General features: G+C 37.8%; 2 protein-coding genes across 3 annotated transcripts; both read right to left on the minus strand.

Moving 5' to 3' along the window:
- Window positions 1-1,959: 1,959 nt before the first annotated feature.
- Window positions 1,960-14,283, minus strand: LOC129356670 (circularly permutated Ras protein 1-like). Of its 2 annotated transcripts, XM_055026240.1 has the most exons (19): window positions 14,269-14,283; window positions 10,688-10,739; window positions 10,142-10,195; window positions 8,964-9,095; window positions 8,791-8,877; window positions 8,640-8,725; window positions 8,336-8,533; window positions 7,202-7,246; window positions 7,020-7,109; window positions 6,587-6,738; window positions 6,393-6,474; window positions 5,560-5,681; window positions 5,376-5,460; window positions 3,956-4,062; window positions 3,627-3,739; window positions 3,433-3,544; window positions 3,186-3,326; window positions 2,593-2,686; window positions 1,960-2,336 (listed from the first exon to the last, which is right to left on the minus strand). In XM_055026240.1, exons 2-19 carry the CDS (start codon window positions 10,737-10,739, stop codon window positions 2,229-2,231), a joined length of 1,860 nt encoding a protein of 619 aa, XP_054882215.1. In that variant the 5' UTR covers window positions 14,269-14,283; the 3' UTR covers window positions 1,960-2,228. The 2 variants fall into 2 exon arrangements, 1 of the variants encoding a protein (XP_054882215.1); XR_008605441.1 differs by lacking the exon at window positions 1,960-2,336 and having other exon boundaries at window positions 3,186-3,322.
- A 766-nt stretch (window positions 14,284-15,049) lies between these two features.
- LOC129356671 (triokinase/FMN cyclase-like) lies at window positions 15,050-23,438 on the minus strand. The gene is given in 18 exon segments (XM_055026241.1): window positions 15,050-16,126; window positions 16,772-16,864; window positions 16,971-17,004; window positions 17,077-17,183; window positions 17,596-17,702; window positions 17,769-17,906; window positions 18,145-18,264; window positions 18,518-18,595; window positions 18,598-18,633; window positions 19,367-19,456; window positions 19,724-19,808; window positions 19,899-19,933; window positions 20,709-20,798; window positions 20,950-21,027; window positions 21,472-21,663; window positions 21,756-21,860; window positions 22,666-22,855; window positions 23,355-23,438. Coding segments are annotated over 18 exon segments (1,743 nt in total). The 5' UTR covers window positions 23,361-23,438; the 3' UTR covers window positions 15,050-15,967.
- Between the last annotated feature and the right edge of the window lie 542 nt (window positions 23,439-23,980).

The raw sequence follows: 23,980 nt of genomic DNA on the forward strand, positions 1-23,980 counted from the left end.
ACGTGGATTTGTAGGGTTTCCCACAGTTGCTTTTAGGTGTTGACGTGACATCGTCACGCATCATGGAAGGTCTCTCAGACAAGCTGTACCAATGTTTTCCTGATTCTGTTTCTGATTAGTTGCACCTCTGGTTTTCCATGTAACAGTCTTCCACTCCCTTCCTGTTTTGTATTATATCTCTAGTTCAGTCAGACTGTAAGAAGAACTCATTTGAACTTTACTTCTCAACTCTTGCACAGATTCTAAGTTGGATATATATCCAGGCTTTGACTTGACCATTCTATTTTTTAATTTTTTTCATTTGAGTTCTGGCTGTATGTTTACTGTTGTCCTGCTGGAAGGTTTATCCTCTTCCAGGATTGTTTGGTAGTTAGCTCCTTCTATTTTACAAAAACCTCTGATCTGATTCCCTTTCCTGATGTAGAATAGCATCCCCAGAGCATGTCACGGCCACCGCCATGTTTTGCTGCTGCTTGGTGTGGTTGGTGTGATGTGATAATGAAGTTTGTGGTTGAATAGACCCAAAATGCAAAAACACTCAGGGAGTTTGAAAACTTTGTCAAGGCAGTTTAATCAAGGGGGAGCAATTAATAATGTAGAACAGGAGGTCCAACGTAGGGCGGTTCATCCAGATAAAAATTTTAGTTACATTTTAAAAGGTTTAAAACTAAAAATATGTATTTTTGAACTAAAATGCAAGATAATCCTCTTTTATGAATATTTTATCAGTTTTTATCAGGACAAATAGTCCTATTTGTTTGTACCAAATAGGATTACAAACATCCAGTGAGTTTCACTCAAAGCAGACTTGCACATATTTAAACTGAGTGCACATATTTAGTAAACATAACTAAATAATGCGGGACTTTCTTGAAATTGACCCACATTCACATTTTTTTATGACTACTAACATAAAATCTAGACAGAGAAAACATCAGCTGAAAAATCTAGGACACTGCATGGTGTTTTTGTTTCTTATTGTTTTTCCTAACAAGACAAACCTGCAGGACGGAAATGAGTTATGAGTCCATTTGTACAGACTTTATTGTTCATTTAAAATCCCAGGTTTAGTTTAAATTATTTTTTAATGATGCATAATTTAAAAAAATGGTTTGCAATAAAATAGGTAATGTATTTTTAATTTAACAAACAAAAAACATGTGTCATGGTTGGTGTTTGGGTGGAACCAAAAGAAGGCAGATCAGAGTTGAAGTGAAGAGTTTTAATTTGGACTTGGAAACAGAGTGAGCTAAAACAACAGAGCCCAGCTATGTAAGTTCATTGTTTGGCAGTGACTCACTAAGACAGAATGGACCTTGGGTAAATTTCCGCCACTGTAAAAATATGTAATTATCTGCAGATCAGCCGTTCAGATTGCTGATAAATGACTCTGTGTTCTGGTAGACCGGCTGTTTTCAACCAGAACCGGTTTGATCACTCCTTCTGCTAACGCTACATCACAATGACAATTCAAGTAATTAATTAAATGAATCAGCAAACCCAAACAGGAACTGCAGTTCATTTTCTCGCCACTTGTTGGCAGCAAAAACAAGCAGAAGATTTTTCTTCTGTATCTATGGCGTATCTGATTGATTTCCCCTAACTCTTTAATAAAACTTAATTATCAAATCAAAGCGAGTAAAGTAGAAGAGGGTTTAACTACAAAACAGTTTAAAACAATTAAACTGAGTTGAATTGAGCTGAACATTTTCTAAACAGTGTTGGTAAATGTTTTTTAAAAAATCAGTTTGAATCCATCAGAACATAGTTATTACAATTTCCCAACTTAAGCTTTATAAACTTTTGGTGGATTGTTGAGATAGGGCCTTAAATCAAATAAGGTAAATTGATGTGAGTACAACAATATGAGAAGTAATTGAAGGAAACATGATTTTATTTGCAATAAAAAACACAAGTCTTTATTTGACATGAAACAGAGAGAAATTATATATAAACTTTCTATAAAACAGAAATATAACACTTGGCTTAATGGCTCTGCTCCGATTTATTCAGAGAACATGATCCATTTTGGACTGTATTCAACCCAAATTTGTTATCTAAACATCACATTCTCTAACATCAGTTTAAAACTATGAAAATAAAATACCAAAATAGTTTTGGCTTTATGTTAAAATGGCAGCTTTTGCACAGGTAAAATATAGACAAATAATACTAAACCGCTCATGAATTTGAATTGTATGTTTCTCTTTCTGTAGAATCAGCTTTTTTTACACTCCTTCCATGACCTTTTTCCGGACGGGTGGCATGTAGTTGCTGCTGATGCTTCTGGCTCTCTTCATCTGGTACACCACCTCAGCTGCTTCGTCCGACAGACACTGCTCCAAAATGAGGGAACAAATGTGCATTTATGGGATATTTAAACTGCAAGATTGTAAAACATTTGCTTTTAGTTACATTCATAGTTTTCTTAATCTAAATGCAATCAGGCACAACTAAATTTTACTGCATTTAATGTCTCAATCAGGCAAACTTAACATGTTTGGCATGTTTTTTCTTCAGAGTTTAACTTTATTTTTCTATTATGGCTGAAACTAAAAGTGTTGGCTGGTGTGACGGTAAATGCAAAGGCACCTGAGAATCTGCTTTCATGTTGCCACAAATTGTGGTCATGGTTTCCATCCAGTTACCATAGATACTCTCTTCCTTTTGGATTGGCCTCAACCTACTGCAACGCAGACAGACAGGAAATAATCAATACACGTTTAACCCAGCAATTAAAATGAGCCAAGTCTTAAAACCCAACTTTAGCCTTTTAAAATGAATGGATTTATTCCCACACCAGTCTCCTGCATTCTGATGGGATTCTAAGTCTCTTCTTCTTCTCTTTTTCTTGAAGGTGTTTCACCTCAAATTCAAAAGGATTCAGTTCTGAACATGATTGGAACTGATGAAAATTATAAGTTGCAATCTTGGTAATAGCTGCTGGAAACATGACAAATGTTGCAGCTTTGGTCCCTAATTGAACCGAGTCGACCGGACTACTAGATGTCTGGTAAACATGTAGTGAGATGTGCAATGACAGCACTTGGAAAAATTCAAAATTTAATGGATTGATGTGAAAACACTCAGTGAGATTCAATGGTTTTGATAGAAAGTGACCATGCTCGGATCTCAGAGAGGAAGTAGTTTCCTCACTACTTCCTGTCGGGCAGTGTTGGTAGTACCTGATGTGTTGCAGCAGGTCTTGTTGAGCTGCTAGCTGCCTCTGTGCTTCGGCCACGCGGCCGTCCATGGTTAAACCGGCGCACAGCTGAGCGCAGTGGACGGCCAGCACCGCCGTGTTGAGTCTTCCCAGGGGAATCTTACTTTAGACAAAACCGACCAAGTGAAGTCAATACCAAAGAATCTAAAAGACAAACCAGTTTGGTTTATTGGGTGATACTGGGAGTAAGCTGTGGTTTTGCTTTTAACCTGCTGGTGGTTACTGGCCGTTGTTCGGTAATGATGCGAGTGACTTTTTGCTGGTCTCTGCTCTTGAAGCTGAGCTGCAGCTGGAATGGAAGCGTGTTCCTCTGGAGACAATCTTGTAACCAAACAACATCTCTTAGCAAAACAAAACTTCTTTTTGTTTCTGTGCTCAAATGTTTTATTTCTGACTAACTCACATTCCATGTAATCTGGTTTCACAGCAAACTGGAAGGTGATCTCCAGTCCCTTTGTTACGTTTCCGATCTCTCTCACCAGCTTGTGATTGTTCTCGTCCTCATATGGGAAATATCTACAGGGAGAAGAAATGTTTTAGTTGTTTGAACTATTTCATATATCAATTGACCAATAAGCCATAACATTTTGACCAATTATCAAGAAACAGAGGTGAGCGGATTGGTCCAAAATATTGATTATATTGATACCAAGTTGAGATTGATCATGTAGTTTCAGATTCCCTCTTGAAATTATATTTTTTGGTGTGTGTTTGATTTCAGTCTCCACTCACACGCCGTCAGGAGCAAGCAGGGTTGCAGTTACACTTGTTGCTAACACGTTGTCTTCAGAAATGGACTGGATCTCTGTCGCCATGGTGCCGATGCTAACAATGTTCACCTGAGGGGGACAAAACATTAAGAGTTTAAAATGTATTTTTTATGAAGTCTTCACAATGGCAGTGTAGGGTTTATGGTCTCTGGATGAGTTGTGAGCAATGGTGCGACTCGATTAAAATTTTTAATCGAGTTAATTGTAATTTATTAATCACAGTTAATCAAAAATTATATATTGAGAAAATAAGCAACAATTTTGATTCAAAAGGGAATTTTTGCTGCTAAATTACACTGTATAAATCAGAGCTTCTCTGTTCAATTTTAGCAATTGAGGAATCAGTTTCTTGACAGTAATTTTTAAAATAGAATAATGCTTTAAAAATGCTATGCTTATGTCTTTAAAATAAGAGTCTAACTTATTTTAGACTTATTTTAATTGTTTATGCTTTGAATATTGTAAAATCTGATTTTCGATTTAATGTCTGGCAGCAATCTGTCAAATTGTACATGAGCTATGTTAGGGCTGGACAATAAATCAGTAACTTATATCACAATAGAAACATAATCTATGTCAATAGATATTAGATCCTGATAAAATGTTCAATATTCACAGAACTCAGATCCAGAACCGCAAAGCATTCTGGGGGATGTAGGCAGATTAAAGGCTTTTTCCGCTCAATCTGCTGGTCAGAAACATGGACGAACTCACTCAATCTTTGGTTACCTGCTGAGTAACTGGGGCAGCAGCAGTTTAAGGTTTTGCCACCATATTTGAAATGCTTAAAAATAAAAAACAATGGGGTGGAAACTGTGGATACAACTCTGGATAAAACAGAAAAGGTCACGCCACCAGTCAGATAGTATTTCAATATTTAAAACATAAAGCTTTGTTGTCATCAACTTATGATCACATTTTATACAAATATATGTATTTTTTTTAACCTTTTCTTGTAATTGAGTGACAATAAGGATAACATTTTCTCTTTCAGCATGCTTTTATGTTGCTGCTGTGATGCCTGACCTCCATGCTTTCAAGCATTGCTCAAAACTACAATACAAAAATATTTACACCTCAGATTTTCTGCATTTGTAACTGCCATATAATATTTTGAGTAAATGTGCTTACAGCTCACACCAAAAAACACCAACACATTCACAAACAAAAAAATAGAACACACCTACACAACAATAGTTTCAGTTAACCTTTGGTAGACATTTGTAAAATTGCCGTTATGCTGAGTAAAAAGGCTTAACCACTGCCTGACCAGCTTCCTGTTTAAATGTAAAACAGTGTTACTTTGTTCTTCTTTAGACATTTTAATAAATTCATATTTGTGCCAAGATAACCAGTTAAATGTGCTTAATTTTGTGTCTCACCCTTCCTCCAGTCACATCAGCCAGTCTCCCAATATCAGCCAAGCAGCAGTCTGTCCCTTTAAAGGACATCACTGAGATTATGATTCTGAAAAAAACAAGAAATTGTTTATTTATTCTTAAGAATACAACAAAAACATTCTAGCGTGGAGTTAATGGGGAGGTTAGTGTGTGTGTGTTTCCTGACCCTTTCTCTACTGCCTGCAGACTCAACTGTCTGTAGAAATATGAAGCCTCTGCATTACAGGACAGAACTTGCTCCATGTCTCCGAGTCCGATGTTGGCTCTGCCGTCAGTGCACAAAATGACCTGCAGCATACATTGAAATAAAGCTGTGACACAACTGAATTAAACATTCAACCTTTCAGATGAAATTACGTATAAGATCATTTTTTTTTTAGCATAAGATCTGACTTATGCATATTTTGTTTTAAAGGAGCAGTATGATGTATTTTCCAGGCTCATAGTGCCGTTTTATACCGATAATGAGATAACCATGGTACCTTCAGTCATTATTAAATTCTATGTATATCAAATAGAAAATTTCACTTGAAATTGGGCCTCTGTCTCTTTAAGAAACTCCTCCTCTTTCTAAAACTCTACCTTCAGGAAGTCATTACAACATTGCTCCATTATTAAGCCTTTATTGACGTTTTTTTTTTTTTTACCAGTGTTTCACTGAGAAGTAGCTCGTGTCACAGGAGCTCGGCCACCCAGCCGTTTAGCACACCTGAAAGGTGTGCTACCTCATCATTAAAGGTGACGATTCCTTCTCAAATGTATATAAAAAACTCAAGGCGGCACTTCAGGTATGTTTTTGATGTGGGAATAACATAATAACATGATGTAAATTTAAAAAAAGTCAATTTTAAATGATACTGCCCCTTTAAAAGGGCACAGTAAAAAGAGCTTCTGACTGCCCCCTGCTGGGGGATTCATTATTTTATATTTCTGGCTGATTTTCTGGGAATTCTCAATTTTTAGAAATGTCAACGTTGGCAGGAGTTACTCCTCACTTACCTTGGAGCCGGGGTATTTTGATGCTAACGCTACTGAAGCTAACGCTGCCGGACCGAGAGCTGTTGCTCCATTTTCCCTTAACCTGGAAGACATGGAAATATAAAACACCAGTAGCGTTTCTGTGTTTTTACGCTGTTTAAATTTATAGTGGACAATGAGTTGTCTTTGTTTACTTTTTTGACAGAATTTCTTACTCTTTGACTCTCTGGGTGAGATGTTGGTATGTCTCAGCGATGCAGTGAGGGACACTGTAACCCAAAGCCTGTTTCCAGATGTGTTCGTAGTCAACCAACGCCCAGTCCTTGATGGTGAGCGGAGTCCGAGTACCATCCCCGTAGATAACAACCTGACGGACAGGCAGCAGAAAACGTGACCAAACAAAATCACATTTTAACCTTAAATGCTTCATTTTCAAAGGTTTCATTCAACTTTGAACTTCATTGACCGCACATTCTGAGTCAACAATGGCTTATTGCAAAGGGACCTAGTTATATGACAGAGGCGTCCAAGAAATCCAAACAAACCACAGTTTGACTGAAACAGACTAAACAGCATTGGTGTGAATGCAGCCTAAAAAACAACTCATATGAACGTCTGGCTCAAAAATGGCCGGCACATCAGTCCTACCTCATCATTAAAGGTGACGAGGGCCACCCTGCGGTGCGGCGTCTGCTGCAGCGTGAACGTTAGCGTCTTCTGAAGAGCATCCTGGATTCCCTGTTGGATGACAGCAATCCACCAAGTAATCCACAATCAATAGATTTCACACAGGGTTTAATTTAATCATCAACAACAAATTAATGTCTCACCTCTAATCTGGATATGTGAAGCATTGAGCCGCTATCGGAAGTCACCTAAAGAGAAATCATAGAGAAGTGATTGTACTATGATCTTTTTGTGGTCAAACGTATGTAGGTGTTTCTACTTGCAGCTCTTTCTCTTTTTACGTAAAACAACACAACGTCCATCTTGCAAATGCATAAAACATAGAGATATGCTTAAAATGCCCTTTCAGAAGTTACAAATTTAACTACACAAGGAAAATTCAGAAGAGAGCAAAGAAAAGCCAAATAGGGCGTCCTGATTGAATCTAATGGAGACGTGTTTGTGAAACCGAAAGCAGAGAGATCATATCTGTTGTGAAAGCCGAGTCTTTGTTGTGAGTGACTTCTTGTGCTTTAAGTGCTTCTCATCAGTGACACACACTGCCATTTAGTCTGTTGTTATCAGAGCTAAAACGCCAGATTTTTATCAGTTGTGGTTTGCGTTCTTGGTATTTCTACAGATCGTTTACATTTTTTTTTTTATTGGAGATGCTGAACATGCAGATCTTTTAGCTGTTTTCTCTCAAGTCGCTCCTGAATTCAGTTGGTTGAGGTTCAGCTACTAAATACAGATGTAGCAGAAAGGTAGACTGTATTTTAAAGTATATCTTAACATTTCTGTGAAAGTGTATCTTTGGAAAATTTGGAAAAAATTGACCCTGAGGGGCGTGGCCAAGTATAGAAAACATGCTCATGACAGTTTTGCAGTTTTTTCTTAGATAAGATTTTAGTCTCTTTTGAGCAAGTGGCTTATGGATGTTTAGTCAACAACAAAACACTTGTACGTTGTACAGCTCATACAGTGGTAAAACCAGCTGACCAAACATGCTGGGCTTCACCGGGGTTGCTAGGTAACAGGCTGGGTTTACTGAGGTTGCTAGGGAACGGCGCGGTGCCTGCTGATTTGTGACGTTACATTCCGCAGGTTTTTGAAGCTACTCATTTTCCAGACACCAAAACTTTTAACTTATTGCCAGAAACTATCTGCATTGGGTTTTTTACGCACTTGGCTCTTGCGTTGTTTTAAGATGTAGTAGACAATTAAATGGAAGCATAAAAACATGCACAACTTGAATTTTGCATAATGCTTCTCATTGAAGTTTTCTGTTTTACACAAACCTCTGTAGTGACCGTCATGCTGCCAGAAATGTCCACACAGAAAACAACCATTGTGTCCTCCAGGTTCTGGTAGTCGTCTTCGCTCATTCTCGGCAGGTAGAGGTCGTCAGTACGCACACCCGCACGCTGACCGACGCACACTTGGGCCAAACTTTCGTCTACACCGTTTTCATATCCACAGAACTCGCATACCCACAACTGCACAACAGAGGACAAACTTAAAATGCTAATTTGTGTTCTTACAGGAAGGATCGTCTTTAACAAATAAAACAAAAACCTGGTTATATTGACATGAAATATTTACCTTCTTCCACACTGAGCTGAGACATGACAGCGCAGCACTACATTTCCCACAAATCACCGGGTTCTGGAAGGTCTCCAGGCCTGCATCTGCAAAGCAGAAATAGGATAAACTAATGGGAAAATGATGATGTTTGGTTTGTGTGTGTCCTGACCTTGGCTCATGTCAGCCAGTTTTCCAAGACCAAGTGAGATGACGTTGATGTTGACCTTAAAACGATTTTCCTCTTCCAGCAAATCAACTGGAAGAATCAGAAAAAATCGGTTGGAAAAGTAATTACATTTCATCCATATTTAATCTTTAAGAGTTTGATTGAGGGTCACTTACGTCTGGGAGGAACCGGAGGAGGAAGAGAGAAAGGAGTGACAGGAAGTTGAGTGGGGAGAAAAGGCATATTGGGAAGGGAAATGGGTCGAGGTTTTCTCTGGCGGCGTGGCGGCAGCGGCGGAGGACGTGGATCTGATGAAACAAGAACCATCAAGTGTTAGATATGCATCAAAAATAGGTTAAACGGCTTAATTCTTCAATTTATCATGTCACTACAGAGACACCGTGATACGGCAGATTTAAACAAGATTCTTCTCTTGAGTAAATTTGATCTCGTGCAAATAAGAAAAAAAAAACAGAAGTTTGCATAACAGATAAGTTCAGTCAGCATTTCCAATGTGTACAACTTGTGAGATTTCTTCTATTTCTAACATTATATATCAAGTGGTCATGTTATATTATTTTCACACATTTTTTAAATGGTGAGAAATCTGGAAGCCGTCTGTCTTTTTGACATTGTGTTGAAGAGGTACGGAGGCTTTGGAGTGTGTGAATTACTGGTGTTTTCCCGCTGAAGTGAGAGCTGCAGGATCAGATATTCACTCGTTTAGAAAGTCTTGACAACTTGACAACTACGCACAAGTAGGTGCACAAGTCAGGTGTGTCCTGATTTTCTTTGTTACTTAGGTTTTTTAACTTGTATTTTTAACTTGTTTCTTATAATATCACTTAACTTTGAACTCTTTCTGTTTCCTTCTCATGTTTTTTAACACTGCAACAACATCTTTGCTTCTTTCCGTGTATTTTTTGTTGCAGTGTTAAATTATTTCTTATTTATTTTGGTATTTTCTGGTTTCCTTCTTAATTTCTTTCTTGTTTAAACACATTTTGCCTGACTTTTTAATCATGCATCAAAATGACTCTGACATCATGGACTTTCCACTTGTTGAGTTGCAACCTGCACAGCTATGCAGTCTTTCTCTTCTCTTGCTTTTGCAGGCATGCCCACACACACACACACACACACACACACACACACACACACACACACACACACACACACACACACACACACACACACACTTAGGCATGGAGGTTTCCTCTTTAATATGCTTTCCTGTTATCTCGCTGCAATACTCTGGAGAATAAAAACGTTCACTTGAGAGAGAAAAACAACTGTTAAGAAGCACTGGACTTGGAAAATGTTGAGTTTTTGCTGAAGTGTGTGAGAAAGTCACCTGTTTGTAGAATCGTTCTGTTTTCATATTCGGGTCCAAACTGAGAATTACCTGCTGTTAGAGAGAGAATTAAAAAGCTAAATATGAAAAGCTTTGATGAATTCAACGGAACAAACAGTTCTATCAACTTTAAAGAGTTTGGTCACATTTTTGTCTTAGTTATTTAAAACTTGCTAAAGGTTCGAAGACATAAACCTTTGTTTGAATATTAGTCCTGATAAAACATTCCTCATGTTTGAGGGAATGGACTGGTCTGAGATGGGCATTTATCAGATTATCATTTATTGTGATACCATTTCTTGTAAGAATTTAGATCAGTCATTGTTTTTCTTCTTTTTTTTTCCACAAAGGCATCAACAAATATCTGTAAATATGGAAAATACAGTTAAATAAAGAATCTATGTGCAGTTTAGTGATATAAATCCCTTTTTTTCTGCATCTGTCTGTCAGATAAAAATGAAGTAATACATAGTTTATCATTATTCACCATAGTCCTATAAAATATCGTGATGTATTTCTAAGTCCATGTTGCCCAATGCTACTCACGCGTTCCATCTGGGCCCCAGTTACATACAACATGGCTGCAAGCAAACTCCATCTGGCAACCACAAAGATGGACAGAAATCTTTAAAATTTAAATTACAACTAGAGGAAGAGAGGTTGTCTGTAAAAGACAACAATAAGTCAGAACAGCAATCTGAAAATGACAGCTCAGCTTCCTGGAGTTGCCCTCACAGCATCACCACAGCATCTGGTTTGCCAATCCTGTTATTTTTCAAGCTAACAGGTGGCTGAGTAAAACCATGACAGCAAACACTTCCTCACTTCCTGTGTGAACAACAGTGAGGGTGAAGAGAACAAGGCGCTGCTCTGCGAGGGTTTAAATCATTGATGAGGCGAGTTGCTCTGCCAAAAACGAGAACATGACACAGAAACAGACGGGATTTAACCAGCGGCACGCGGCGCTAACCACAACATAAACAGTGACCAGCAGCCAGAGTCAGGCAGTTACTAGTTACAGTTACTCAGTTATAGTTACTTCTGTCATTTTTTTAAAAACATGTTTACTTTTCTGAGAATTTTTACTTGAGTAATTTTATTATGAAATATTTTTACTCTTACTTCAATAAAACATCTGGATTTTCTTCCCACTGAATGAAAAACAAACATGTTTTAACCAAAAACTCACCAGACAGACATGTTTGTTTCAGATCTTTAATGATGTACAGACTTTGATAAAAGTACTATTTTTGAGTAGGTAAAAAAAATGACACCATTTCTAATTTAATGAATTTTGTGGCCTTCAGGTCAATTTACTAATTGTGTCTGTATTTTTGGGCTGCCTCAGTCTCAGGTTTTTTTCAGCCTCTAACAGCTTTTGTTCGGCTTTGCTTTGCATCCCCACAGGATGACGCTGCCACCGCCATGTTCCATATAGGGTGAGTATTTGCTTTCCATCACAACCAGAAAGTCTCTTAAGCCCAGACCTGACTCTTTTCCCATTGATGAAAAAGCACCTTCATGGCATGATGCTGCCGCCACCATATTTTACCAACAATAAAATGTGTTCAGGTTTATATGTAGAGATAATGTCACAATGCACTAATCATTTTCATGTATCTGCTTTATTAAGTAGATGGAATACTTCTGGAAGCTAAAACATAATATAAACATTACATTTTATTAACAATACATCTTTGTTTTATGTTCATTTGTTACACCTGGTGCCTATTTCAGTATAAAGTGATGAGGTTCAAGAATCCATTCATGTTTTCTGGATGCTAGAAGAATATCCAACTGTAAATATGCGTTTGCTTGGTATTCAAATGAAAATGTGTAACAACTCAGATCTGTGTAGTAGGATGTTATTTCCTCTTAATATTTCTATAGCAACTGTTACGCTAATTCTTGTGAGGGGAAAATAAGAGACTGAAAACCACAACGTACTTACGGTACTGCAGTATTTATCATAAAGAAGCATTTTCACATCGCCCACGTTTGTCAAGGTTTAACAGAGGAGTGCTGCACTTGACCATTCACTTCCTGAGTCTGGAAGCTAGCCACCAAATAATTCAAATTTACGTATTTTAGCACAAAATGTCATGATAACATTAAATAACTTGAAATAGGCTCCCAAGCACCATATGATAAATAAAACATTTCTCAGGCTGTATGTGTTTAGTGTTGTGGAGAAAATCAGAGACTTGGGTTTAATTTTAGACATAGGAAACGCTGTCGTCAACCGCTAGCAGCTGCACGTTAGCATAGAAACTGAGAACAGTTCAAGTATGTCCGGCTCTTTTTCAGTTTTTACTGAGAATGTCTGATAACACATGGGTAAAGAATAATTCACAATCATCAAACTGATCATTCTTAAAGTGAAAATGTTTTGTACAAGCTAACATGGCTTAGCATGCGTTAGCATGACTCATTTAATGTTATCAGAAATTGGTTCCTTTTAATCCAGTAGCCACTTTTAGCTTCGGTTTATTTCTCCAAGTTTGGAGGTGACCGATAATTTGGACTCTTAACCTCATTAATTTAAAACATGTAGCATGAAAGCTAGCTGACCCAAATTTAGGCAAATGCAGCTAATCTAGCATTAGCTTAAAAATTACTCCTATTTTATCATGAGTTAATTTTTCTCTCAAAAAACTCTTATCAAATAAAATAATGTTCTGTATCAGATATATAAGTATATATATTTTTAGAGCAGTTTTATTTTATAATTGTTTTCTTTTTATAACTATTTACACTCCTTTGAAGTTTTTCTTTTTTTCACATAATAAACCTCTATGTATTTTATTGAGATTTTATGTGATGGACCAACACAACGAATGAAACATTTGTGAAGCAGAAGAAAAATATGTATGTATATTTTCTACATTTTTTATGAATGCAAGTCTGAAATGGTGCTACAAATTTTTTATTTGCTCATCTTTAACTTGATATAAGTGGCTTCAAATGTTACCTTATCAGTAATTGGCACCCATCTAGCAGTAAATAAACCAGTAAATTGAGACAATATTGTGAAATGAAAATGCAATATGAAATGGGAGCAAGACAAAATACAGCCCTACCAAAACACGGACGTAATGATAAAAAATGTAACACCAACACTAAGAGACGTAAACGATTTCCTAGGGATGATAGATGTAAGGAAAAAAATTAATTAATGTATCACAAAAGACCGACGATTATGACACAGGTTTCCGGCTCTTCATCTTATCGCAAACTTTGGATTGTTTGTTTGATTGATGTAGTGGCAGAACTTTGATTTGGCTCTTTTCTGGTATTTTTCTCTGTGAAAATGTTTTATCTGGCTCTGGTTCATTGAATTTAAGCTTCTAATGAGCCAAAATCTTTACATTTTGACTCCTTGATCTCATGCGGAAGTGTAGCGCCGCTGTCCGAGTGACGCGGTTTAACATGAAAACTTTGTCCTCATATTTTTCATGTTAGAATGATGTAATTTTCACATTTGAACAAAATGTTATCACTATTACACATATTCTTCTGGTGATAAAAAAAACATTTCATGCTGTATGAATTATGTCATTTATTTTGCAGAAGTCTAAAAAACGTTGTTGAACGTTAAATATCTATTTTCTTTTTCCGGGTTGGCAGCTCTGTTCTAATTTGCTGGAATAATCTTGATTCATATTAAAGAAAATTTTTTCAAAAACTGTTAATTAAATATTTGAAACCACCCTTAGGCTCATTGTTGGTGATTTAAACCTTTGGCGATTTATTGCCTGACTCAGTTTTCCGGCCTTCCTTTTAAATCGCTCACGATTTAAAAGGTCATCCTCCTAGATTTAAAAAACTTACTCAAGCCATTCTTATGAAGTTTCAGAAGAGGAAATACAATATTTGTAGGATTTTTTTCACCTTTTATGTAAATGTTCAATGAAAAGATTTCGATCAGTAAGAGGAGCCTCTTTATGTCTGTTACATTCAATCAAATATCAAATATTGTAAACATTGCAGTTAGTTTAAAAGACCCAGATTAACATTATGGCTCTGAAATTGCTGAAAAGGTCCACATAAACCTGAGGATGAAGCGGAGATGTTTGGTAATGGTGGTTTATCGTCCCACAGCGACAACAGAGCGAGGAGCGACTCACCTTTGTCGTGGTCTGTGTGCAGCGAGTGCAGTTTGTTAAACTGAAAGCTTTTCTTTCATGCAGCAGGTCGGTGGAGTGCATGAGTGTGGGAGTGCTCAGAGAGAGGAGCAGGAAGTCGGTGAACGGGTGGAGGTTGAGAGAAACACCAAGAAATGAAAGTTAAAAGGAAGAGGAGAGCAAAGACAGAAACAGATTAATTTTATCTACATCTTTACTGAAAAAAGAACTGCTTAATTTTAATCTGTCAGTTTCTGCTGTTTCCTCAGCTGTTGATTGATTTCCTATATATATATATATATATAAAAAACAACCTCACTGCATCTCAGCTTGGCTCAAACAGCCGTGAACTTTTCACATTTTTACACGTTTCATCTTCAACCTCAGTGTGTTTTGTTGCCATTTTATAAGTTAAACAGACGCAGATAGTTGTGGAGCAAAAGTTTTGTACTGGTACTTAAAAAGGCAATAAAACCGAACCTTTTTAACGTTTGATATTTAGCAGAAAACTCATTCTGCACTTCAGGTCGAATATGTAATCCATAGGGTAAAACATGGTGGTGATGGCATTATGCTGTGGGACTGCTTTCCTTTGACACTGTCAGGGAAACAAGATGTCCCTGAACACACAATCTGAGTTGGCTCGGATTAGAGCAAAGCATCTAAAGGTGTTAACATGTCCTAGTCAAAGGCCACACATAAACAAACTGTGCAAAGACTTGAAATATCTGTTTACAGACAAGGTGATATACTGAGGGTTTTCTGGTGTAAAAACAGTCAAAAATGACACTTTATAGCAAATATTTTTATTTAGTTAGTGCAACTGGGAAACGTCAACACAGTTTTTGACAAAAACATATAATTTCAGAGACTATCTAGGTAAGATGGAGAGTCAGTACTTAATTTTTAATGTAGAAGAGGTTAGAGTTTGTAGAAAGTTTGACTCAATTACAGTCAGTCTGATGCTAAACTAAAATAAAACCAGGAACATTTTTTACAGTGTAGCTCAAATAATAGACTTATTTGTTTGGAAGTTCATCTTTTTCATATCTAAAAGCAAATGGAAAATGAACATTCAGATTTCAAATGTGAATAATTGAAAAATGAAGGAAACACCACAGCAATTTAAACAATTAATAAATTAACTTTGTCCAACATGTAGGCTCGAATGTTGGGGTTTGTGCAGGGCTAGCAAATCCAAACACTGTCTTCTAAACATGAAAACAAAATAACACAAAGAAACAGGTGAACGTCCCAATTTTTAGCTGATTTTAATTTTAACAGAACAAAAAACAGTAAAGTTTGAGGCAAGCACTGCTTTTCTCAGATGTGACACCACTTCATATTTCACATTTGTTCGAAGCAACAATTAACAGCAGGTGGTCATTTTCAAGGCTTTCTATAAAAAAAATTGGTTTTATTTTTATTTATTTTGAAAATTAGCCTAACAGGAATGCAAAAACTATTTTTGTTTATGTAAAACTGCACGATGGTGCTGATGTCTAAATCGTAAGGCACAATTGAGGCATTTTTTTCACATTTTCTTAAAATCATAGGAATGACTAGGATTCAGTCTAGAGGGTCTAACCACCACTCTATGCAAGCAAATATGAAAACAAACATTTGACTGTAATAAAACTGATTTTTGTGATTAAATTGTCAATGTTTGTGACTAATCTCTACTAACATTGTGGGTTTTGCCTCACTTCTGCTCCGCCAGCGTTTCTACGACGGCTCTCAACATGGCGGCTACGGCCACGGCGCCGGGGTCAGGCAGGGTGACCCGCTCGGCGGCGATGTAGCTGGCCCGCCCGGCCCGCGCTGTGAGGTCACGGGTTGCCTCGGCTCCCGCAGCTGCTTTCTGTGGAGTCGGAGGAAATAAAGGGGAGACGACCGGTTTTAGCCGTCAAGTTGTCGACATCATGCACAAAATCTTTACTGTATGCATGATATGTAAAAGAAAAAGGGACGCAGTGCTTTGCTACTAATTGTCAACACTACAACAATGAGATAACAAGATCAGGCAAAATATAATTACAAAGAAATATCGAGGTAGAGGGAAGTACATCAGTAATGCTAGCTTGACTTTGACAAGCTAGCATGTAGACGTGCTGTGGAATTCGGGTCAGTTAAAAAAAAAAATTTAATGTTCTGTTCTTTGTGTGGAAAATGTTTGTGTTTTGGGGTTAAATCCTGATACATTAGTAGAGCTGTTGTCACTCAGTTGTCATTGTCAGCAGATCTGTTTGTAGCAAAATTGACTGAGAGGGCAGAAAAACTGAAGAAAAAAAAGTGGCTTTGAGTTGTTTAATGGTTTTTCTGTGTTATTTTTCCCTTTTGCTGTGGTGCATTCACTAAATTAATAATACCTACATCTCCAGGTTTCATTTTGTTAACAGTTGTTCTACAGGTTCATGGAAAAGTCTTTTTACCCTCCATTGTTGTGCGCATGCATGAAAGTTCTGGATGGAAACAATAATATGAAACGTGTCTGTAGTTACTGTACCGCCACAGCTGCATGAAGCACATCCATTTGTCCAGCAGGTGGTGCTGTAGTTAGCTTCATGAGCTCCTCTGCAGCCGGACACAAAGCATCCAGCTACAGAATGAAGACAGCAGCAGAGGTCAGAGTTCAAACAGGGTCAGGCTTAACAGTAAATTACATTATGTCATGATAAATCTAAACATGAATCCTCGTTTCTCACCATCGTTCTGTCTCCAGGGTCAGCGCCTCCGTATCTGAAGGAAGACATTTTTTTACTTTGATCTCTTTAGACTGATGTGTTTAGGTGATGTAGGTTATCTGGGTACCTTCTCATGGCTTGCGTCCCAGCATGCACTGCAGCAGCCCAGGCGGCGCCGTTGGTCTTCCCCTCGGTCACATGACCAGCTGCAGCGGTGAGAAACAGACTGTACAGCTGAAAAACAGAAAATAAGAACTGATCTCAGATTGTTTGGCAAAATATGAACATAATTAAATACATAAAGCTTCTATGGCAGGCCATTTTAGCACATAATCAAACCGCTGTGAATTGTTTCATTACATCAATCTTGGGTTATATGTGTTAAGCTTGTCAAGGAAGTGATTCTTGTCCGAGTTGTGCTGTTTTATTATTTCATTTGAAGAAAAATAAAGACATGTCAAAGAACTGTAAGAATTGCCTTTACTCAATTCTTTAGAAAAAGAGCATTTATGTTTATTAATTAAAATTTGAAGTGTCTTTAACATCAGTTTTACTGTTCATGTTTGTCAAGTTTTCAGCTTCATTGTTTCTCTCTATAATGAACATTTTTGGTTCTTGAAAACAGTAACAAATCAGCTTGCCGTACTGCTCCCGAGGATCCGCCCATTTTCTCCTCCACCAATCCAGCGAGGACGGAAAGCAGTCGCCCCGGGCAACCAGGAACCACATGATCCCGGAGCCACTCCTGCACGGCTGCAGGAGCAACATGATAATGGTTTGGTATTGGTTTTTATTTTCCTCCTGTAAAAACTGTCTCACCTCTAGCGGCCTGAGCGTGAGTGTTGCCACAATCTCCGTCCCCGGAAGCCCGGTCCAGAGAGTTTAGTTCCTCCTGCTTTTCCAGCAAGGTGGAACAGATCTTGTTTAAAACTTTGTGCATAACGGGACTGAGAGGCCCTGGGAAAAATGTAAAAGATTAAATTTACATGGAAATAATACATTAACATAGGAACCTAAGTTAACTAGCTTGATTTTTAGTACCAAATAAGTTAAAATATATTGTAATTTAATAATTTTTTGTCCTGTTGCAGTTCGCTTTGTATAAATTTCATTACCAGCCTCTTGGAGCGTTAGATGCAAAGTTATTTACAATATTTCTACATGAAATAAACAGATTTTAACAAAATTTAGTGACCTTTGGCGTGTTTGTCATCCTGTGGCCGTGTGATCATAACAGGAGCTGAAGTGATGCAGTTGCGTCCGCTCACAGCAGCAGTGCTGAGGTTTGGCCAGGCGGGGGCGCTGGTCTTAGTATCTGAGTTGAGATATGCGGTTAACTAACTGCAAAAACAGATTAAACTTAATAAGTTGACTAAATTTTAGTTACATAAATGTAAAAATGTCTCACACAGTAAATTAGTGAAAAAAATTCTAAATAGTTTTGAAAACTATTGAAGCAGAAGCACATGAAATCAAACAAAATTTAAATTTTCACCTAAACCTAAAACTTCCTTCCATATTGTTACTTTTTAAATAATGACGTGAAACAAAAGGTTTATGCTGTTTACCAAACAGCCTCAGTGTTTCTGGGTTGACCTTCATCAGGGTCAGAGAAACTCCCGCCATCTCCAGTGACGTCATGAACGACCCGACATCACCCTGGCAACCACAACCCCACGGCTCTCTGTAACCATGGAGACCGTCAATAAACCTCCACACAACCGTTGGAACAAAAGTCCAACAAAAACATCAAAATAAAAACAAAATAGTGTTGCTTTTATATTTAACATTTCCAAAACGACTCAACTGTTTTAAGTGAAACACAAAATAAGGACAAATCGACTTAATCACCAGTTAAATTTTTGGCCTTAAAAAACACTTTTTATATTTTAACCAAAATAATCTACCTCAGTTTAGGATTATTCATTTGAGGTCCATTCCATGCTTCACTTTGTCCCTTGTATCCAAAAAACACATCCTTAAAAACTGCATCGGAAATCTAATGTTGGCACGTTTCTAAATCTTTTTCATGAACATTAGCCCTCACCAAACCCGAAAGAATAATCTTAAATTTACAGGACTTTTAACAGCTTCAAACGTCAGTTTAAGGAGTAAAAATCTATGACCTTTTGTTTTAAATCCTTTAATGCTGAAATATCTGGCTGCACTTAAAAACAAGTGTCCCCAAATATAGAGTCTAAATATAAATTTCTTAAATAATTAACCAGTTTATATCAGTGCAAGCTAATCTTTGCAATATTGTGTACAATGTGATAACGGTAAATGTGTGATTTCTTATGCAGCCCTGGCTAAGGTGGTGTTAAATCATGCTGTTACTGTTCTAACATAGTATACTGCTGAAACACTGATATTAAGTTTCGTTAAATGGCTACAGATGGAAGCGGCTCTCTGCTCACCCAGGCAGGTGATGGCCGCTTGGGTAACAACAGCCATCTCCAGGCAGGACAAAGCGCCAAGGTTGTTCACACACAGAACAACACTGTCACCTGTAATAACAACATTAGAAACCAAGTTTTAATAAGCAGTTCATGCCTTGACTGGAGTCACTAAGGCATAAAACACCTGATCCTGGAGAGGCTGTGAGGTTGATCACTATATTTTAGGATGTTTTGGGGTGTCGTGGTCGGGCACTAGGGGGCCCCACTCACCGGAGAAAGGAGAGATATACAGATATATAGCTTAATTAAAAACAAGCAGCAATATGGTCCATGCTAACTGAAACACCAAACTAATAAGAATGTCATAACCTTGACCTGATTTCAAAGGCAGATGTGATTGGCTGTCTGGGTTGGTCATGTGATCGATCATCGTCTTCACCACCTCATCTGCAGACGCCACCTGATTGTCAAGAACCCAAAGAAACAAAGCTTGTTCATACATTAAAATAAAAACGACTACGGGTGGTTAGTGTTAGTATTTCTGGCTGACCTTTGACCTCTTAATTCCAGGCTCTCCATGGATTCCTGATGGACAACAGATTCATATGTAGTACAAGTTAAGACTGAATTATTTGAGAATAAGTCAAACAAAATATTATTTACAGTAACAGTAATAAATTTTCTGAGTCATGCTAACAGCTACTTATATAAACATTATTAATAGGGTATTTTATCCTGCAGCAATAACCCATTATTCATTTAAATTAAAATGATTTAAACCATTTCCACTCTGATGGTTAATATTTTCTGAAGGGCAATTTTGTTCATAGAAACATCATGATCCGTTTTATTTGTGGTTTCTTTTGTGTTTTTTTATTTCTGTTTATTTATTGTTTTTGGTTGTTGTGTTTCAGTTTGGATATTTTGAATATCTTCCAGTTCCAGGGTTAAGCATTCTTCACAAATTAAAGTTTATTGGTCTCTTTTTATTTAATGTCCTTTTAGGATCAGCCAAGTATTTCTGAATTTGAGAGCAAACTTGCATTTTTATATCATTATCAATTACTTGGAAATGGTCTCAAAACAACAGTATGGTCGTTTATGGCAATAATTACTTGGGCAATTTATCGTAAGCAAAGTGTGTTATTGTGACAAGTCTAGAGTCAAATAAAAACTCTAGAAATAAAAACAGTTTCAGTGAAGTTTTATCAGTTTTTAAAGCATTTTAAACCACTACTAGAGCAGTTTCATAACAATCCCTTATAGATAGAATGAAAAGTTAAACCTCCGTCCATCAGGTCTACAACCTCAACCCTTCCTCCACGTTTTACCCTCTCGACCCTCCTGTCACGGCTCTCACCCAGTCCCAGCTCCATGGCTCCTGGCGGCAGGTCGAAAGAGGGAAGACATCCTGGAACGCTGCATGGAGAAAGACTCACTCCCAGTGTGCCTGTGATGGAAGAATCCATCACAAACAGTGAAATTATCAGATAAGATGAACTCAGGCAAGTCAAAACAGTGGTGTTCAAACCAAAAGACATAATTTTCAAAAGCACTAATACCACAAAATAAATCTAGAACTATTTTTACTTCTCAAAAACTCACCAATCCCTTTCAAACTTCTTTCATCTTAGAAACAATCTGGTCCAATGAACAGCCTTCTTCTGCCAACGCCCCGGCTGAACACAGTTTAACAGCAACACTTTTATTCATTTTATCCATCCGTCCACTTTCTAACACCCTTATCCCCCAGTGGGGTCAGGAGGTGCCGGTGCCCATCTCCAGCTGACCTTTTGGGCGAGAGGCGGGGTCACCCTGGAAGGTCGCCCGTCTGTCGCAGGGCAGAGACAGACAGGACAAGCAACCATGCACACACACTCACACCTGGGGACAATTTAGAGAGACCAATTAACCTGACAGTCATGTGTGGGAGAAAACCCACGCATGCACAGGGAGAACATGCCAACTCCATGCAGAAAGACCCCGGGCTGGAATCGAACCCAGGACCTCCTTGCAGCAGTGCGACCAACTGTGCATTTTAACTAGAAAAGTTAAATAAAAACACTTTCCTAACTGATCCGTCATCTGATCCTTTTCTGATTGTGGTTTCAGCTTTTTGTGACCCACGTTGTGTATGAAGACGGTGCCACACAGGCCTCTCCTGCCGGCTTTACTGGGCCGGTCGAAGGCGCAGTCCTCTGCAACAATCACCATGTCCACGGCCACTCCCTGGTTACGGGCCTGCTCTGCCGCGAGGCCAAAGTTCAGCCGGTCCCCGGTGTAGTTCTTCACGATGAGAAGAACCCCAGAAGCTCCTGGAGAGCCAGAAAGAGGCGCCAGACTCCACATTTAGGGTTTTATCTGAAAACTACATTTAAATTAGTTAATATTTGAAGAGCAGATTTACCTGCTTGGTGTAAGGTGAGAATGGCAGCCAGGATGCTGGCAGGAGGCGGAGAGGCAAACACTCCTCCTGCCACGGCTGCAGACAGCATGCCAGCACCAATATAACCTGATGACGCACCAGAAACATTAAACTGGGACCAGCAACATTAAACTGGACCAGCAACATCAAACTGGGACCAGTAACATTAAACTGGGACTCCAGTTTAACTGCAAACCTATAGAATGGTGGGGAGAAAAAAGTACACCCACTTCTGGTTCTCTGGTTTTACATACTACCACAAATTAGGATCTAAAACGATTTAAATTAACTTAAGAGAACTAAAAACATCAAGAAGACTTAAAAAAATATGAAGCAAAAAAAAAAAAGAATATCTTTGAGTCGACGTCATCTTTATAAAAAAGCGATGCACTGATTTAAAAAACCTGATTTGCCTATGCTTTTTTTTGTCTGAAATTTTGCTAAATCTTGTAAGAACCCTTCTCAATTAACTTTAGATTCTAATAAACATTAACACTTGAAAACATTTTAAATATAAACAACACAAGCAACAAATAAAATGAATTCAAACAAAACTGTGCTTCAAAAGACGGGGCTGGTTGAGACTGAAGCACCAAACTGAAAACCAATTTTGGTAGAAAAAGAGAAAAATATAAATAGTTCAAATGGAAATGATCAAGTTAATCTTGTGATTAATTATTATCAGTGGATAAGATAGGCTTCATATTTAGCTATCGGCTGATCAACAATCTCCCAAAACTAAGGAATCCATATTAAAAAGAATAAAAAATTCTTATGGTAAGAAATTTATAATAAATGATGCGATAATTATGCACTCCTAGTTTCCCTAAATGATTAGAGTGTACTTTCTTTTCTCCAACATTTAAAGGTCATGGATAGTAAAAAGTCGTACCCCCGTGTGCCGGCTCATGTCCAGAACCTCCTCCGGACAGCAGGCCCACTTTGCCCTTCAGACTGTCCAGGTCAGAGCGAAGCACGACCCTGTGGCCCTTCAGCAGAGCGAGGCCCCCGGAGGCCCTGACCAGGCCGCACAGGGCCTCATCAACACAGCAATCCACCGAGTTGATCAACTTCCTCTGGGCCTGGGAACGTCAAACTAAATATTATGATTAAGTGACGCAAACGGAGCTCATCAGAGGATTTCTGCAAAACTAAAACACTAAAAAGACATGAAAGATTCGAGAAGATGCAGGTATTGGAAGATTGATCTCATAAGTTTTCTAGAAATCTTGGAAACTTCTGAGATTGAAAAGTGGAATATTTTCTAAAAAAAAAACAAAATAAAGTTTTAGATTAGTTTTTGAAATTTTCTGAAAAGAACCCTTAGATTTCTGAGTTAGTTTTTGACTTTTGCAAATTGTCTGAGGATGAAAAGTAAAAATGTTTGACCCTTGTAACTCAGAAATGAGCCTTTGCAGCTGAATGGACTCTGATCTCTGGTTCTGCAGAGCACGGTGAGCTGAAACCACGTTACCAAGACGCTCCATTCATCCAACCAGACTCCACTAAATGATGATAAAGCTTCACCAACACTCAGTGCATGACTGTCCTGGTGATAAAACAGCAGATTCACTCACTTACCTCCATGTTTAGCTCCTGTTGTTGCTTCTCCCGACAGGCAGCAGCACGATGACGTATCGGCGTCAAGGCGAAGAGATTTAGAGGCAAAAACCGGATGTTGGTTCCTTTCAAAAATAAAATCGCTTTAAAATCTATTTATTTATTGAGTAATTATTTGCACAGTTCATTTACAAAATTATATTTTGTATGTGTGTAAAAAATCTGTACGTGACCTAAAAGAACTAAATTTAGTCAAAGATTATTTTGGAAATATTTTAATTGTAGAAATTCTTTTAATTTTAAAAACTGGAAATGCTAAACATTTGGATTTCTTTAACGTTTCTCCATAGTCAACCATATATGGGGTGAGGCATAAAGATGTCAAAATATAAGGTACTCTTTCACTAGTAATTTTTTAATTATTTGAAAGATGGAAAAGAAAAAGCCTAATTTAAATTCATGTTTTTTTATATATACACAAAATAATAATAAAAAAACAACACTTATTTAAATATAATATTTTTGTTTCAAGAGGAAACAATGTTTTGGTTTGTTTTACTTTTCACCAAACACGCACGGTACCTCCTTCCGGAACCACAGGTTGGAAACACATGGAGTCCCCGCCCACCCGGGCTGCCCCGTCTGTT

Source organism: Poeciliopsis prolifica, unplaced genomic scaffold, assembly GCF_027474105.1.
Source record: "Poeciliopsis prolifica strain line A6 unplaced genomic scaffold, Auburn_PproV2 SCAFFOLD184, whole genome shotgun sequence".
NCBI lineage: Eukaryota > Metazoa > Chordata > Actinopteri > Cyprinodontiformes > Poeciliidae > Poeciliopsis > Poeciliopsis prolifica.